At 37.8% G+C, this 19397-nt stretch overlaps 1 protein-coding gene and 2 long non-coding RNA genes across 7 annotated transcripts in view; 2 read left to right on the top strand and 1 right to left on the bottom strand.

Moving 5' to 3' along the window:
* Positions 1–19397, bottom strand: part of LOC126372601 (uncharacterized) — a 290379-nt gene that overhangs the window by 37116 nt on the left and 233866 nt on the right. The window lies entirely within an intron of this gene.
* LOC126372445 (disks large-associated protein 5) lies at positions 1000–10496 on the top strand. Of its 2 annotated transcripts, none has more exons than XM_050018210.1 (9): positions 1000–1071; positions 1253–1341; positions 1639–2917; positions 3999–4141; positions 5833–5991; positions 6512–6674; positions 7429–7634; positions 8850–8927; positions 9247–10496. In XM_050018210.1, exons 1-9 carry the CDS (start codon positions 1068–1070, stop codon positions 9838–9840), a joined length of 2715 nt encoding a protein of 904 aa, XP_049874167.1. In that variant the 5' UTR covers positions 1000–1067; the 3' UTR covers positions 9841–10496. The 2 variants fall into 2 exon arrangements, with proteins under 2 accessions (XP_049874167.1, XP_049874168.1); XM_050018211.1 differs by having other exon boundaries at positions 1002–1071; positions 1253–1430.
* LOC126372602 (uncharacterized) lies at positions 14259–14807 on the top strand. Its single transcript, XR_007567195.1, has 2 exons — positions 14259–14321; positions 14403–14807. It is a non-coding gene; the product is annotated as an uncharacterized LOC126372602 (long non-coding RNA).

Genomic DNA, 19397 nt, shown 5'->3' on the forward strand with positions numbered 1-19397 from the left:
CTTTTTTTTTATAGTATATCTATGGCACCAAACAAAGTAAAGGTGCCAGTTTCCAGGTCAAAAAAAAAAAAACAACAACAATGCTTTTTTGGCGACATTATAGTACAGTTACACTTTGTAAACAATGCTTTTATAGGCCATAGAGCGTACACTTTTTCAAAGAGTTTCATTATGTATGTACTTATATTAGACTTTTTGGTTATTTAAATGCCAGATTAAAGTAGAGGAGTAGAAAATAGTATTTTATGCAACAGTTGTATAAGAAGGGTCAAAAAATGCGAGTGGCGTGAGTTGCGATGTGAGCCTTGGCGAACATCGCAATAAGAGACGCCACGAGCATTTTTTGACCTAGTTATACAACGTTGCATACAATACTTTTTCTACGACGACGTAATTTTAAATGAAACAAAAATTATACAAAGAAAAATTTTATTTATAAAAATGAAGATGTAAATTTTGAACGGTATTGTGTGATATGGTAATCAATAGTTCTTCATCCATTTTTCCTTTTTATTTTATACTTTTTAGTGTTTTGAAACGAAACACAAAAATTTTCCAATTTATTTTCCAACGCGCGGGAAAATGGCGGCAAATGTATACTTTTTTTTTATAGTATATCTATGGCACCAAACAAAGTAAAGGTGCCAGTTTCCAGGTCAAAAAAAAAAACAACAACAATGCTTTTTTGGCGACATTATAGTACAGTTACACTTTGTAAACAATGCTTTTATAGGCCATAGAGCGTACACTTTTTCAAAGAGTTTAATTATGTATGTACTTATATTAGACTTTTTGGTTATTTAAATGCCAGATTAAAGTAGAGGAGTAGAAAAAAATATAAAAAGTACTTTCACATAAAGCATCAGTCAGTTTGTTTGTCTCTGTTGGTCTGTCTGTCGGACATTTATCAGAATAAGGGTACCAGACAACTTCCGGTTTTATCTTTTATATTTTTAATCTATGACAAAAAAAATGTTTAGTCTATGAATTGATGGCGTCCGTTTACGGTTGAATATTTCAAAAATTTTTCTTTTGTTAATTATTTGTTTGTGTTTTTTTCAGGTCTAATGGGTAAGTTATTAAATTTATTATATATTATAAGTTTTATAGTAAATTATCCGAAGTAGTTCTATGGATTGTAACAAAATATTTTTATGTAATGTTAATGAGGCTTTTGAAACTTAGCAGCTATTTTGAGTAGTTATCAATAAGAAGTGCTTCTTTTCCTAAAATGATGAACTGTTGTTTTCAGAGAAGAGTTTTGACTTCGGCGCGTTATTGAGGAACAATGAGAAGAAGCACAAAAACAAGCCGACTCAGTTCGTTAGCGTTGCTGGCGGGGTAATGCGCCTATGATTTTCCAGTTTTGTAGTGTTTTGTGTGTTTTGTAGTGCTTGCTGTTTGCCGTGTAGGAATTGAACATGCATGCGGTACGTGTGTCTACGTTTACCTAGCTAAGTACATAATGAAAAATCTCATAAACAACCACACATCACACATACCATCAAAGTTTAATAAGTTCCATGAAAGTAAACAGAAAGTGACTTCACTATGTGCCTAGCTTTAGTTTTTTACAACTCATATTTATTGATAGGGTCAAGGAGTATTTCTAATATAAATAATTAATTTCAATTCCAGATCCAGAAAAGATTGGAGACTAATATAAAGAATAGGAAGAGCACTAGATTAACAGTGTTCGATAGTATAAGAAATTTGCCAAGATGTGAAAGTCCACCTCCTGTGTCTGAAACCCAGATGAAGGTAGAACACAGGAGACAGCAGCTTGAGAAGTGGAAGGCAGAGAAAGAACAGAAGAAGAAGGAACAAGCTGCTCAGAAGAAAAAGCCATTTGTTGCTGGAGTGCCACGGAACCCACTCAAATTTGTACCACCGCCTCCACCACCAGCTAAGCCAAGTACTTCTGGGAGGGTTACTCGCTCACAGACAAAAAATGCAGCTGCGAAGCCTAGGCACAGCCCAGTTAAAATTACTCCGAAGTCTCGGAGCACTCAGTCATTTGCTCCAAAAAACGCAGCTTTTAAGGCACCAGAGATCAAAAACTTGGTCAAAATGCCAACACTAGTTCCACCATCAAAAACAAAGAGTAAGAAAGCAAGTCTGATAACCTTTGACCCAGTGATGCCAAATGCCCCAAATACTACGAGACAGACTAGAGCTAGACCTGTGCTTACTCGTCAAAATGCAACTGAAACTAAAGTCAGTAGTCGAAGCAGAGCTCAAGTTGACACTAGGAGCAATAGAGGGAAGGTTACTAAGCCTTCACCTAAAAAACTTACTAAAAACAACTTACAAAGTAGTTCTTCAGGGAGTGACTTGGAACCTAGAGTTGTAATACAAAGAGTTAAGACTCCTAAAAGGAAGCCTGTGAAAGAAGCTAAAGAATTGACTCCTAAAAAGCTGGCAATTAGTTCCACTTCTGAGGAGAATTCTAGTGACACATCTGGCACTGACTCTAGACTGAGGTCAAGAAAGTCTAACATAATGATAGATTCAAGTCAGTCTAGTTCTGATAAATTGAGTAGTGATGTGGATCCATCATCAGTGGAGGAACAGTCAACAATAGTTATGATTAGGTCTAGAAAATCTTTGCCAAAGAACTTTAGCCCTGGTCCTTTGAGGAGTGAAAGCAGTTCAGACAAGCTTAGTAGTGATATGGAGTTTATTCAAGATAAGTCTCCAGTTATTAAATTGAAAAGGAAATCTTTGCCAGCTACTCCTAAAAACCGTGTTCCGAAAAGTGAGTCTAGTTCTGAGGAGAAGTTGCGGTCTCCAAAGACCCCAATTGATGTTCCCCTGACTCCTGAGCAGATGGAGACAGCTAAGATCAGCCCCTGTGTGACTTTGTCGCGAGGCAAGGATAATGCTAGGAAGGAGATGAAGTGGAAAATTGATGAAGGTAAGCATGGTTCTCTTTCTCTTTTATTGCATAGCTCCTGGAAATGTTACATGAACATTTAATACCTAGATAGAGGCTTTCTAGCTCTTTTTGTATATGTATTTCTTACAAAAACATGTTCTAAGTTCTTTTATTAGATGCATGTAGTTTATTGTGATTTATATTAATAATCTTGGAAATGCCCTAGTCTAATTAGATATTCATTTTCAATATAGAATATTAGACTTAGTTAAGAAAAATAATGTAATGTGCAAACAATAGAAAGATCAATGAGTATAAAAGGTACCACTTTCATAATATTATGTCATTTTACGCAATTTGTATGTTTTTGTTTGTTTTGAAAATTCTTTATTTAAATTAATATTAAATACTGTAAGTATTTTATATAAGTCACACTTAATCACTATGTTACTTATACACTTTATTAAAGTAGCTTGCCTCTCAAAGTTTACAAAATCAAAAATAATACTCATCACAACATGGGGTTTTTGTAGTCAAGACCTATCATCATCACTAATTTAAGAGCCACACTGTTGGTAAATTATCCATTCTTGTCTATCAAAGGCCAATTCTTTCACTTATAAAACACGACGTTCGCCTTCTCTTTAATCTGTTCCATGTACTCTTCTTGGTCTTCCCCTTCCTCTCTTCTTTGTAGCTTCCCTTCTATGATGTTTATAATAAATTCGTCGCGTCTTATTAAGTGTTCAACAGTCTCCGTGGTCCAGTGGTTTAGCGTTGTGCTCACGATCCGAAGGTCCCGGGTTCGAATCCCAGTGGGGATAAATCACAAAAATCACTTTGTGTTTTTGTTTGGTTAGGACATTACAGGCAGATCACCTGCTTAAAAAGATCAGTGTTTCGGAAGGCACGATAAGCCGTTGGTCCCGGATATTACTTACTGATGTAAGTACGTAGTCGTTACATGAGTCATGGCAGGGGCCTATGGCGGCTCAATAATAACCCTGACACCAGGCTTGATGGGGTTGGTAATTCACCTCACAATCCACACAATAGAAGAAGATTAAGTGTTCAAAAAGTGTGTGTGTGAAGTTGTGAGGTTTGTATTTTTATTCGGCAGGTCTCCTTGACGACGACGTGAGCGATATGGAGAGTATAGATCACTTCCGTAAGCAGCTGTCTTCTGAGATCACGCGCATCACTGAGATGTGCGACGCTTGGGACAGGATATTTGCGCAGACTGTCCTCCCTGAAAGTGTACAGGTGAGATGTTATAAAGTATAATGTTTAGAATGATGGTTTGTTGGGCAATTTTGTTAAGAATCATTCCATTGGGTAGTTTCCAACTAGTCAAATCAGTTACTTTTTACTAAACATTACGACATGAAATTACTACGGAATTTGTATGAAGAAGCAACCTATGACGTCATAGAAAATCATTTTTCATTGTTAATTCATAAATAAGTTAAATAGAAAAAAGAAAACGTTTTTTGTCACCTTTTCTGTCTTCATAATTTATCTTTGACCTAGGAAACTACCCAATTTGGCATATTGATCCTTAACTTGAAATTATCATTGAATAAAATTAATTCTATATAGAAGCTAAATTAGTAGCGCATTATGATGTTTTGATGTTTGCCCGCTCAATGCCCGCGAATGTTAAAGGAGCAAGTAAAAGCAAAAAAATAACGGCCCATCTAGTCAAAAAAATAAAAATAAAAAAAATGGAAAAAGATTAAATTTACCTATATCTAGACTCGTCCTACATTCTTCTAGCCCATCATGTGATGTCCATCAAAATTTATAATAAACTGCCTAGCATATTAAAAGAAGAAAAAAGTGACAAAATCTTTATTAAAAAAAAAAGAACTTCTCATTAATAAATGTTACTACAGCACTAGTGAATACCTTAATGATACTGATGTTACCATTTGAAAAGCTTCCTCCTCTCTTTTAAACTTCTATTTTGTTGTGCCCGAAAGGGTCTATGATGTGAAACTCATACATGTAACTTACAAACTTGTACACCATCATAGTATGCAAATAAAGAATATTGAATATTCTCAAATAAATAAACTCAAATAAAGAATATCTAGTCATATTGATGTCATTCAACATCATACTATTTAATCTGGAGTAAGTTGTGAATGTATATGAGGGGCTTGGGGTTCAAAGCTGTTTCACATCTTTCAAATCAAACTCAAATCAAATATACTTTATCATTATTTTTCATTTTTCTATTTTTTCATCTTTATACATGTTTTAAAGACAATCTCTGGGAATTACCCTATGTGGGTCTCTGGGTGTCGTGAAGTGTCAATATTCATCCAAATCAGCCAAGTGGTTTAGGCGAAAAAGCAACAAATAGACATAGTTACTGTCGTATTTATAACATTCTGGCATCCATAAGAGTAGTTTTTTTCGTAAGAGTTTTTTCTACATGTGTATTGTAATATTTAACTGTATACCTGACAGCTTTATGTCCTTAAATGATTATAACTTTAAAGTCAAAATTGGCGAGTGGTTGTGTGCAAAGCAGTTTTACAGTGTCAAGGATTTTTTGATGAATGAGGGTAAATTGTGAAAGTGGAATGTTAGTCTGTTTCTGTGTTGTGTCTGAGATGTATATTTTAAATTAGAATTTTTAATATAATTAACTAATAACTATTTCTATGTTAATAAATAATGTACACCTGAAAAGGTAAACTATAGAGAATGTTATACTATTAGCATAAGGCCTGCTATTTGTTTACGTTTCATTATTCATTCATTCATTGGCCTTATACGTCTGTTTCAGACGATTTATGACGACATTGCCTCGAAGAAATGCACTTTCTTTCATGGCTGTGCAAGCCAATCCTGGAGCGGCAAACTCTACCGCACGCCGCGCCGTACGTTTATTTATACAATAAATGCATTTGATTTGATTTAACTTTTTTTTGTTAATATCTCAGGAAGCAGTGCTGGCGGCCGTGGGGCAGGCGCGGCTGCTGATGTCCCAGAAGCTGCAGCAGTTCGCGTCGCTGGTGGAGCGCTGCGCCGCGCCCGAGCCCGGCGCCGCGCTAGTGACGCCCGCCGACCTGCACGGCTTCTGGGACATGGTGTTCATGCAGGTACGCGGTCAAGCCGGTGGTGGGATCACACAATAAGGCATCGCGGACCTTTTCCGTAACTCGTCGTTCAAACACCTATTGCTGGCTCGACTTCTTAAAGAAGTCTGTCATATATTCGACTTTGGAGGGTGGTTCTAGAAAAGGCAGTTTCTGACCTGTCTCGAAGCTGTGCACATCTTCCTGACTTTTTCGGGTTCTTTTGTGAGTATATAATAAAGTCTAATTAATGAATTTTGCTGACGACCTCGGAGTATGATGTAGTCATGGTTCACTGTATCCATACAGACTTTATAACTATATTTACAAGGCGTTGTACGAACAACGTTTTGGGAACGTGTCTTATTTATCTTATATCTTTTAAAATATAATGGTTATGGACCCATAAAATTTCTTAAGGCCGGGTTTTGAAGACAGTCATAAGCAATTGACAACTACCAAACCATCAATTTATTTGACAATGTAGACTGATTAGATAGACATTAACGGCTTTTAAAGTCTTACGTAATTAAAAAAAATCCAGGTGGAAAACGTAGACATGCGGTTTAAGAAGCTAGAGGCGCTGCGGGCTCGCGGCTGGACGGAAGACAAACCGGTGGTAGAAGCCAAGAAGATTGCCAGCAAGCCTGCTGTTAAGCGAGCTGCCAAGCCTTCAGGACCCAGTAGATTACGAGATATGATCGCCGGTGAGTGAGAAACACATTGATATATAATTAAATACGACGAAAACTTGACGCTAACTTAGCTATACATTTATAAGCAGCGGTATAATATAGATTCAATAAAATCGTTAAAAATTACGTAGGTACGGTCATCGTCTTAGCATCTATAGTAGATGTAGCGGACGCCGCCGCTAGAGCGAGACGGCGCCGCTAAAAAGGGACAATACAAGGAAGCGCCGCCCCTAGAACGAGACGGCGATACTATTAGAATAGGATAGCTATACGATCGACACGTGAACACCCACTAGTTGTGATATTGAGATTAGTACCTAAGGTGGTTGTTTATACGCAATAAATGAGTTTAGTTTGGAGCTGATCTGGAAATTTGATCGAGCCTTTTATTTCCCCGAGATCCTGAACATACAGTCCACAACAGTAGAGATGCCACGAATATTCGGTTTTCGGCCACTTAAATCATGAGAAAAGGCACGTCATATTAATCAAGATAATATGTATTCATTACCAAATTACTGAACTATCGGAAAACATTTTATTTTTTCTATTTAACTTACTTGTGAATTTTAATCAAGAAAAACTTAATAATAAGTCCGACATGTTATCACGTTTTTATGTGACGTCACAGGGTGTTTTTTCATGTAAATTCCATAATAATTTCGTGTTTTGACGTTTAATAAAAAGTATAACTAGTCTATTACGGGTTGGTAGAAACTTTGTCATTGCGAGGCGTATTTCCTACACTGTGTATTTCCCATTCCAGCGGCACGTAAAGCGAAGAAAGACCAGGACCGCACCGAGTCGTCCCTCTTGCCTCATACGGAGGGCGAGAAGACATTCGACGCGGGCTTCTTCAGCGTGCGGTCCCCCGTCAAGTCCCCGCTGCCAGCGCCCGCCACGCCAGCTGCCAAGAACAACCTGCTTAAAGCCGTGCTGTCCAGCGAGGCCAAGAAGGCTTCCAATTCTAAGGTAAGCTAATCTTCTTCTTCTTCTATCGTGTGGGTTGTGAGGTGGAGTATCAACCTCATCAACCCTGGTGTCAGGGTTACTATTGAGCCGCCAAAGGCCCCTGACATGGCTCATGTAACGACTACTTACTTACTTCAGTAAGTAGTAACCGGGACCAACGGGTTAACGTACCTTCCGAAGCACGGATCATCTTATTTTCGGCCAATCTGGTGATCAGCCAGTAATGTCCTAACCAAACTAGGAACCACAAAGTAATTTTTGTGATATGTCCCCACCGGGAATCGAACCCTCGGTAAGCTAATGTAGCCCGCGAACATTAAGCTAAGTTGTTTCAGGAATTTGTGTCAATAACGAAATACATTTTATGAATGTTTGTAACACTAAGATGGTACACTTGTGACCCTATGACGTTGCGGGTGTCTATGGACGACGGTAATAGCTTACTGCGATCCGTTTGCTCGTTTGCCCCCTATATTCAATCAATCAAATATACTTTAAGGTACAGAAATAAATTTCAACAATCATACATAACACATGAATACAGTACAATTTTGGCGGCCTTATATTATTATAAATAAAAAAACTTACCCATATAGTATTTTGTAATTTCAAAAATGTAAAATGGCTTTTGATTTTTTTTATTGTTATTATTATAAATCGACTGTAGTGGAGAGTAGGCGGTAGTGATGACGAGAGCAGAGCAGTTGGAAAATAGCCTTCTTTAGAGGACGAAGTACCCGTACAATCATGGCCAATATCATGTACCCACTTAGAACTCTGTCGAAAAAGTTTGACTCTGACGGGACTTGAGCCCAGGCTAAACCTCATTTTACAAAGACACTACACACTGATGTTATCGTACACGCGCGTCTGTGTGTGTGACGTCTGACGCCATACGATTGAAGACTAAAGTAAGACCGAGGGGGGTGAGGTAAACCTAGCTCAGCCACTGGTGGGGAGCGGAGAGTTGCTGTTCTATATGTAGTGTTATTCCTTATTCTATGGCCCAGGTCAAGTCAGGATGAGCGTGTTAACCTATTACACCGTAGAACCCTGTCGCACTGTCATATTAGATATTAATAATGAGACCTAAGTTTTAATTTGTCAAAAAAGTTAAAGGTCAAGTACTAATGTGTATGTATACACATTAGTACTTGACCTTACGCAATCGGATCTTCAGTCCACTTTAAGTAAGATGAATTGTGTTTATTGCAGAATTCGACGCCATTCGCTATGCTCCGTGCTTCCATGTTGGGCAAGGCAGTGGAGTACGATGGAGTAGCCCCATTACCGGTAAGTTGCAAGTTGTCAAAATTTTTTTCTGGGCAAAGACCTATCCTTCCACGCCAGTCATTTGTTCCGGCCAGGCATATCGAAGATCCTTACTGTGTATTATAAATTCGACAGTAACTCTTGTCTGTCTGGTACATTTTCACACCTGAACTACTTTATGTTCAAATTTAGTATAGAGATAGATTAGACCTTAGGGACGGATGTAGGAAAGTGTTTAAAAATCTAAAGGGTGGAAAAAAAAGTAAGTAGTTTAAGTAAGTAGTACTGTTTACTAGAAAATTTAGTAATGAAGTTTTAATAATTTCAATTTCCCCCACAGCAAACCCCACAGATGACGCCTGTGAACCTGTACGCGACGCCGGGCCGCAGCATCCTCAAGTCTACCAACATCAACGCCGGCAAATCCGGTAAGAAGTCCATCAAAGTAGTCCTATTCGACGACTCAGACACCGAAGCTTTAGACCAATCGTTCAAAACAATTTCCGACAACAACGACATCGAATCAATATCGTCAAGTTTGAAAGACCTCTCCAAAGAACTCATTATTGAAAGCTCTAAAAAGAGTGACAAAGAAAACTCTAAAGTTATGGAAGTCAGTTTAATCAGAACCAGAAGCCAGCGGAAAAGTTTGCAGAACCACTCAAACGCAGAAGAATCTGCGCCTAAAGAGGTTCCAACTCCGAGACGGTCCTCTAGAAAGAAGAAAGGGGAGTCAGAAGAGGTGAAGAAGACCCCGAATAGACAATCGTCGAGGAAGAAGGTTGCAGATGTTGAGAAATCCACAGAAGTTGAGAAGACGCATAAACGGTCGACGCGTAAGAAAGCGCTGCAGGAGGTAGAAACTAACGTCATGGAAGAGACAGTATCGACACCTAAGCGGTCGTCTAGAAGGAGTAAAGCGTTGGTTTGCTGAAGTTCAACATAGCCTGTATCTCCAAAGGGGTAGGAAGTGGTGTATGGTCACATACATTCACTCCTAGCCAGCTATCTTCAAGCCCCATGTAACAGGGGGCGAGCCTATTGCCATAAACCAGACTGCGATTATTGGTTTGCTCAATTTCACTTTCGTAACTTATTAAAGCACTGTTTAGAACACATTTTGTAACGGAAACATCGTTTAACGACAAAGTAAAAGTGAATAGCGATCTAAAGTATGCCAGGGGTTTTTGATTCTATCAAGTGACTTTCAGTAGTTATATCTTATTAATCTGCTAAAAAAGTTTACTCTTTCATATCCCAATAGTGGTAACAAAATTGTAAGTAAGACCCAGTTTTCCAGACAATTTAATCAATAGTACTAAGTAGAGGAGGGACATTCTCCGCCCCCCACTAATACGAGCTTGCAGCCAGATTTGTCTGTTTAAAGCCGTTAAGGAGAAGGGACCGCGTGGATTGGCTGTCTCGTTCACACGCAAGGGATAAGGTGGTAAGTACGAGATTATCTTATAGCGTCTGGGCTGTAACAATAGTGAAATAATAGAGATTGGATTTTGAAAGTAAGTAAATGTGTATTTTTTCTTAAAGAAACAATATTCGTAGATACAATGAAAACCCCCACAAACCCAATTCTTCGGTTTGTCTGTAGGAGTGGAGTTCGCTTATAAATATTAGGCATTAAAAAAGGACCAATGCTTTCGACGTTAATTTGTTTCTGATATTATTTCTTGTTTTTGCTATATTGTCGCTTATTACTTATGTTCCGTACATCCTCTGAACTTGGGTCTACATGTTTTTGGCTCGATATTCAAAAAAGATGCTTAATATAATAATTTAAGCTATGCTGTGAGAGTAAATTCACCGAAATGTTAACGGTTTTTTCCAGATTTAAGAACAGATATAGTTCATGAATTAATGTATTTTCCCTAGTAAAGAACTTGCAAGTAAGTGGTTTAGGCGTAAGTAGGTTTACTTATAAAAGTAGCCTTTGCTCAAAGAAACATTTGACAATATCTTCCAAGCATCCGCAGTATTGGTAAATACCAAAATGAATTTTATTGATTATAATAATTATGTATAACTAATGACAATAATGTTGTATTGAAATTAATTTGTGGCTATAATGTTTAGTTTTATTGGATTTTATATGATAAGCTTTTTGAGGTTTCGTATCGTTATCATGTTAGTTAATGTTTTGAGTGTGCAGAATATGCGATGGGAGCGAATTTTTCGATGTCAAAAATATTTTTTTTCGTAACACGCTAACAGCTCGTTTCCATTTGGCAACATTTGGCGCGTGACATTTTGCACAACATGTTGAAAGTTAGCGCGGAACTATTGCTTAACAATGTTGTCCGTCTACGCATCTACTACACGTCGCCAGGGGAACGAGTGTTGTTGTGCGTCACGTCTCCACTCGACAACAATCGATGCTCAACTAACGATCCTCTCTAAACAAACAACAAGCCGCGCGACACGTTGCGCTTCAGCTGGCAACGTCGCGCACTGTTGTTCAACGTTGCTGTATATGTTGCACTTCAGCAGGCAACGTCGCGCACTGTTGTTCAACGTTGCTGTATATATTGCACTTCAGCTGGCAACGTCGCGCACTGTTGTTCAACGTTGCTGTATATGTTGCACTTCAGCTGGCAACGTCGCGCGCTGTTGTTCAACGTTGCTGTATATGTTGCACTTCACCTGGCAACGTCGCGCGCTGTTGTTCAACGTTGCTGTATATGTTGCACTTCAGCTGGCAACGTCGCGCGCTGTTGTTCAACGTTGCTGTACATGTTGAGCGTTACTTGTTGCGCGTTAATTGTTGCCTAGTGGATACGAGGCTTTATGTTGAATATTTGTGGAATATACTTATTCATTCACTACCAAACCAGAAGCCCTGTTTGGAATCTGTAAAGTCAATTTAGGATACAGTTTTTTTTATTGTCTTGGAGTATGGAGTATGCTTTGTACCCGAAATGTCTTAGTAAAATTACTCTTAATTGATATAATATGACTTAGTTAACGAAAATAATAATTGCGAAATACAAAAATGTCCGATGAATATAATATAATTCCCTAGGTTTGCAACAAAATGACATGAAAACAAAAGAATATCGTGACATACGGAAGAATAAAACATAGTAATTCTTACAAATTAAGGAGATTGTGTATAAAATCTAAAAGTATGTAACTCATATAAAAATATTCTTGCGTTGTTTTGCACTCTATTATAACGTAGCATCATAGCGCCGTGATACGTGTAAACAAGTCGAGTTCAGTACTTTACAGCCCGAGCCGGGATTCGAACCCGTAACAATACCATGGCAGTCACACGTTCTCCGAACAGGGCTATCACAGTTTTATCTGTAAATATATTTCCATTTATGTATATTTCTTTCGCTACATTTTCGCTCCTTGAGGCATGTTCCTGCGTTTTTAGTGATAGGTTTGTGGCATTTGTTTACATATTTTAGCGTTTGTTACTAACAAGATGCCGTCAAATATAATAAAGTTATTCATGATTTAATTTTGTTATTATCGGATTCAGATTCCAGACAATGTTGTAAACATTATGTTAGTTTTAATTGTTCTGATCGTGGTGTGAGTGTGGTGTGTTCGAATATCTACTTTTATTTCCTTACAAATATTGTATAATTATGTAAAAAATTCTTACACTTACAAATTATGGTTAAATAAAAGATAAAAATGACAAAACGTGTAGACACCATCTAATTTTATTTTAATTTATACCTGTCATTTTCTTTTCCCCGAAAAGGGACGGATGATTGACGGCTGTTAATTTCAAAATGAATGAGTGAATGTATGAATAACTCGGGCGAATCAAATAGGTATATCGCTGGCATTCAATCCGTTTGACGTGCTGACTACTTAACTCTGTCGGGCAATCGGCGGACGTAAAATTTTTTTTCTACTCCTCTACTTTAATCTGGCATTTAAATAACCAAAAAGTCTAATATAAGTACATACATAATTAAACTCTTTGAAAAAGTGTATGCTCTATGGCCTATAAAAGCATTGTTTACAAAGTGTAACTGTACTATAATGTCGCCAAAAAAGCATTGTTGTTGTTTTTTTTTTTTTGACCTGGAAACTGGCACCTTTACTTTGTTTGGTGCCATAGATATACTATAAAAAAAAAGTATACATTTGCCGCCATTTTCCCGCGCGTTGGAAAATAAATTTATAAATAAAATTTTTCTTTGTATAATTTTTGTTTCATTTAAAATTACGTCGTCGTAGAAAAAGTATTGTATGCAACGTTGTATAACTAGGTCAAAAAATGCTCGTGGCGTCTTTTATTGCGATGTTCGCCAAGGCTCACATCGCAACTCACGCCACTCGCATTTTTTGACCCTTCTTATACAACTGTTGCATAAAATACTATAATAGAATAGAATAGAAATAGTTTATTATGAAAGGACGCCACACACAAAAAGAAAGACAACAATATCATATCTTATTTCCACTAAAACAATTACAAAAAAGCAAGAAGGATGTTAGTCGAAATGATCATAAGGTGGTGGTGGACGTCCTGAGATAAAAGGGCCTCACTCAGCACAAGTCGCGGCGCGAACCACGACGCTGATATTATGTGGACCCTATTGGGTGACGCACGAACATCGCGTTCCATAAAAATGTTCTAATGGTGTAAATACATTATAATATAATACCAAATTACTTTAATAGAAATAGTGTACATAAACAAATATTATCGCAAAGATGTAGGTATACATAAATACTTAAGGTTAGAACAAAAAATAAAGTTATTAATGTAGGTATAACTAGTAAATAAATGTAATTATATAAACAAATACGAATTCAATAAATGTGTACTGTGTAGTCCGCTTGTGTTAGTACCTATCTATCGCGCGCGCCGCACCCCGATTCTAGCTCGGTCGGTAAAGTAGTTTGGTTACTACTACTACTTATAAATAAAATATACATTTTCTTTTCCATTTCACCGCCGCGCCGCCGAACGGGCACGACGCTTTCCAAAAGTAAAGCGAAATTATAATAAATTGTAAATTTGAAATAGAATTGCATATTAATTAAAAAGAAAAAATAATAATAAAGTGAATCAATAAAGCAAATATACATTAACTAACGTATACACTCAACAACATCACAATAAATAATAGAAACGTGCAGTCGTTTGAGAACCCCGACACACTAGCCAAGAGGTAAGCCAAAACAAAACATAGTGTTTTCCGCTTAAAATAACTACCTACGCTATCCACTTATTTTGAATAAGTACGGATAGTATAATTAAGCCTGTGTATAATATTGCGATTAATTTTCAGACCATGCAAACATTAAGAATAAGAATAAGAATAAACAAACATTACCCGACGGAAAATTATAATAATCATGACAAATGTTGTGTCGCCGCATCCAGCCCGCTAGGAGGACTCCGCCACGTGACGTGTCGAAACCAATTAGGTAAAATATTAATTAGCTTAATAGTTGCATATCTAGGAGATAGCATTTGTACTTTGATTTAAAGCTGTAAATTGTTTTCAGACTACGAAACGGTGGCGGCAAATCGTTCCAGCACTTGGATGCGGCGAACCTGAAACTGCCACGGAAAGCGGTGGTGCGGTGACGAGGTACCGCGAGTGAGTAGTACGACGCACGGGTCCTGGCAGCAGTCACGTCGCGGGACCAAACTAGTTTGTCCGCAAGATATGGCGGTAATTTAAAATTAACTATTCCGAACATCAGCGTTGCAAAATGAAACTGTCTGCGATATTTCATTTTTAGGATTCTAGCCTTGTTTATGTAAGGTGTTACGTGTGTGCGGGGAGGAATTTTGAAGCAGAATCTAGCGCAAGCATTTTGTACTCTCTGAACCAGGTTTTGTGAGCGAGCCAGAAGCCGAGGCCCATACACAGCGTCCATATAATTAAACTTAGAGAGAATTAAAGAGTCGCATAGTTTGATTCGAATGGGAGTACTTAAATATTCTCGAATTTGGTACATTACTTTCAGCCTGTAAAAACAATTGCTAGCAGTATTCGCAATGTGCTTTTCAAAAAGTAACTCTTCGTCCATTAGCAACCCTAGGTTTCGCGATTCTGACACTCGCTGTACCACTTCACCCCGAATACTAATGTTCAGCCCTTGACGCGTAATACTGTCTATCTGTTGTTTAGTTCCAAGAATCATATACTTCGTTTTACTTGCGTTAAGTACTAGGGTGTTCGCTTCTGCCCAAGCTGCAACACGTTCTAAGTCTTCTTCTAGTCTAATTTCCGCCAGACGAGTATCACAAGGTTTACATGAAGTGTAAACCTGTATATCGTCGGCGTAAACGTGGAATTTACAGTTCTTTATTTGTTTCACCACATCGGCGCTATAAATAATGAACATAAGAGGACCCAGTATTGATCCTTGCGGAACTCCCCTTGTGACGGTTTTAGAGTCCGACCTGACAGATGAACCGTCCTCGTTGCACAATTCGACAATTTGGGCTCTGTTTTCAAAATAGCTACTAAACCACTTTATGCTGTCTATGCTAAATCCGTAATAGTGTAGCTTCGACAATAACATTGGAACATTTATACAGTCAAAAGCCCTAGAGAAGTCCAATAGAGTCAGCAAAGTCCCCTCACCATTGTCACGCGCAGCCAGTATATCATCTACAACCTGTAGCAAGGCAGTCGTGGTGCTATATCCCTTCCTGAACCCCGACTGTACGTACGGTAGTATGTTATTCTTTTCCAGAAATTTTGTAAGCTGCGAGGCAACTACTTTTTCTAATATTTTGGACATACATGGCAAGATACTGATTGGACGAAGATCTTTCAATTCGGTGACATTTGAAGATTTTGGTATCGGTTTTACCAATGCCTTCTGCCATAATGCAGGATACGTATTCGTTACTATGGAGCAATTAATTATATTGGTAATCACAGTCAACGTATCAGGCAGGGTAAGCAGTAGCATATCAAGTGAAATACCATCCATTCCAACAGCGTTCGTTTTAATATTACGGACGACTTTCATAATATCACTTTCCGTGACCTGGCTTAAAGTAAATGTGTCTGACACACATCGATGACATTCAAAATAAGTCAATTGAGATATTTTTACATTATCGCTACCGGGTACATTAAGAAAATAGTTATTTATTTCGTTTGGGTTCTTGAAAATATTTGCTGGCAATTCTGGTCTACTTTTAATTCTCACATTTTTTTTAATATGGTTCCAAAGCGTACGCGAGTCATTTTCAGTGGAGTTAATATAATGTTCGAAGTATGCCTGCTTTTCCCTATACAATGCCTCACTAACTAGCTTTTTTAAATCTTTGTAGTATTTTTTATGGTTTTCCTGCTTAGTAAATCGAGCCTTGGTATGTGCCTCGTCCCGCTTCTTCATCATAAGTTTTATGTTATACGTTATCCACGGGTACTGTTCGCACTTTACTGATACGGTTTTGACGGGAGCATGGATATCGAACAAGTATGAAATCATTTCACTGTAGATAGTGACCATGTCATTTACATTTGTTAAAGAACTAATGTTGGTCCAATATAACGATGACAGATCTTTATTGAACATATTCAGATCGATGTCCCGTAATGACCTTCGCGTGATACGACATGGCGCGGGTTTACATTTGGGGATATTTATTAAACATGTAAGTAATGCATGTCTTCCTAGTTCAGGGGCATAATAGACATCAACAGAGCTCCCCTTTATATCTGTACAGACCAAATCGATGAGAGTCTCGCTATGGCCCGTGAAGTGTGTTGGCTCAATAACAAGTTGATTTAAATTGTAACAGCTTAGGAAAGTATTTAACTTCTTGACGGAGCCGTCTCGATCAACGACGTCCAACATATTGACATTGAAGTCCCCAAGCAGTACTGTATGATCACTCCACGAAAATGTAGACAAAGACTCGGACAAGGCCCCCAAGATCAAGTCTACTGTTACCCATTGTGGGCGGTATGCAGTGCCTATGACAATTTTTTTGCCGTTAACTGTAATAGCGAGCCACATCTGCTCGACACAACCAGACGGCGGGTGAGGCAGCACGCGGGCGGAGACGCCGCGGCGTATGTAGAAGCCGACGCCGCCACCGCGTTTGCGTTTGCCCGGCGGCCGCGGCTCGTGCCGCAGCCGGTAGCCCGGCACGGCGGGGGCGCACCCCTCCCGGCCTTCCTTCAGCCACGTCTCGTTAATAGCCATTATGTCTACGTCGTGTCGGTCCATAGCTACTAGAAATTCGTCATGTCCCGTTCCCAAAGAGCCAGCATTAAACAAACCAACTTTTAATTTGCGTGTTACAATCATTTTAAACACATTAAACCGGTGGTACACCCATATTCATTAATAATAATGAGGAGTGTGATTAGAGTTGATCGTGTTAATATAGTTGTAGCGTAGTTTAAATGTAGTGTTGTTGTGTTGTTTCTTGTTTGAGTATGAACATGTATGTAATAAATGTAATATAATATTATTTGTAAATAGGATAAATTAAGTGATTTTAGGCATATACGATATAATAGCAAAGAACAAATATGAATAATAATTTTTTTTTAGAGGGTTGTTTTAGATTTCTGCCTAAAATTGACTGATGTTCCGTAAATTTTATGCCTGTCTCAATCTTTCTATCACCAAAGTATAAAATTGAAAATAATTTAAAAAGGAAGTTTAAAAAATCCTGAATTTTGCGACGGATAATTCCATTTCATATTAACTCAGAGTCATGGTCTGAATCATCCCCTTCAGTATTCGTTACGGTGTCACTAACACCAACACCTTATATATTGCACGCTATGATATCATAATATCATAGCGTGCACTTTGCGCTGATCTCCGCTAATGGGTCAAAATAAAATCACCTCGATCTAACTTTGACCTAATTTTGTAACCTACAGCATCCTTAGCTAGATCTGCTAATGAAACTTACAAACAACCTGGGTCTTTGGCTTTCAATAATCTTGAATTAGCAACTTATCAGCTGAGATCGTACGTTCAGTTGTTAAATTTGAATCGATTTGTTATTTGACATTTGTTCGCATTGCGCAAATGTCAAATTGCAATATTGCTTTTTTAGATGAATTACTTTGATATGGCCTTTTAGATTTCTCATATAAACATTTTCATGAAATAATAAAATGTTTACTTTGTTCAAAACATTTTTGTTGCCATAGTAAAAATGTTTACAACCTTGTGCGAATTCGTGCAATTACATTTTATTTTCGTGATTTTTTTGGGTGCTTTTACGAATACCGGAAGTCATTATCATGATCGTAAACGCAAAATATCCCAGAATCTTTACTTATGTAAGTTCTAACTGGATATTTGAAAAGACAAAATATTATTTGAGTAAACAAATATATTGTTTTGGTTATATTTTTACATAATAACGCTTTGCGCAGCGTTTAAATGCAAAATCAGTGTTATATTTATTCCCTGAAGATCGGAAAGAAGAAAACTTAGAAAAAACTTATTTTTAAATTATAACTGCTTTTCTTTTTCGTAACTCATCTTTCAGTCCATGTTGCTCCACATTTTGTAGTACTTAGTTTATCACGAATTTTAGCTGGACAGTATGGAGAACTCAAAATGTAGGAAAACCTGCATTTGAGCTTCTAGCTTTTATCCTCATTGGTTTGGGGCGATGAGCTACCGTTCTACACGTAGTATTATTCGATCTATGCTTTTGTGTAGCAACACAGTGCGATCTCGTCAAAGAGCATAACAGTAACAGTGCAGGCAGGACCTGCAGGCAATCCTCGGTTACGTAACAGGCTGATATCCTGGCGACGCGGCTGACCCACTTCCCGCCACTGCCAAATTACCCACGAGTTACATGGAGGTGCGAAATATGTGTGGGTGGACGTGACGTATACAGCCTAATTCATCACTACTACTTCATCATCAATTAGTCCGCTTTATCCCACTCCTTTGTATATGAACCAATGAGCTTGCATAAAAATAAAACTAGAAAAATATTACACCTTTATCGCGGGTCTTTATCGTGGGATGGATGTAGGTACCAGATACCTCTGTACGTTTTATTTTATTCTGTCAAAATTAACCTGTGACCTCATAGGAAAAAGTGATAAAATGTCGCACTTATTATTACATTTTTCTTTATTAATATTCATAAATGAGTTTAAATAGAATAATGAACACGTTTTTTGTCACCTTTAGACCTGTATTTATTTAGTAAGTCATCAGAATTTCATAATTTATCTTTGATCCTAGAAAACTAGTCAATTATAAGTAGTTTGTCCGTGTTAGTTAAGTTTCACGAGGCTCGAGTATGACCGTGGTACCATATGCATTGCGGTCGGTAGTGTCTTCGTAGCTCCCTGAGTTTTGGATGACATCCAGGGTTGGACGTAATTGGTGTACTATAGAAGATAGTATCTTGCTTTGTTTGTGTGATTTGTGGACGTGAACTTTATACTATTGTGCAACAGTCGTAGCATTTCAAGAGGGTATAACTACAAAGTAAATTCAATTTAATGGTCTCAATAACACTGCCGGCATTCCTTT

This window comes from Pectinophora gossypiella, chromosome 14, assembly GCF_024362695.1.
Source record: "Pectinophora gossypiella chromosome 14, ilPecGoss1.1, whole genome shotgun sequence".
NCBI lineage: Eukaryota > Metazoa > Arthropoda > Insecta > Lepidoptera > Gelechiidae > Pectinophora > Pectinophora gossypiella.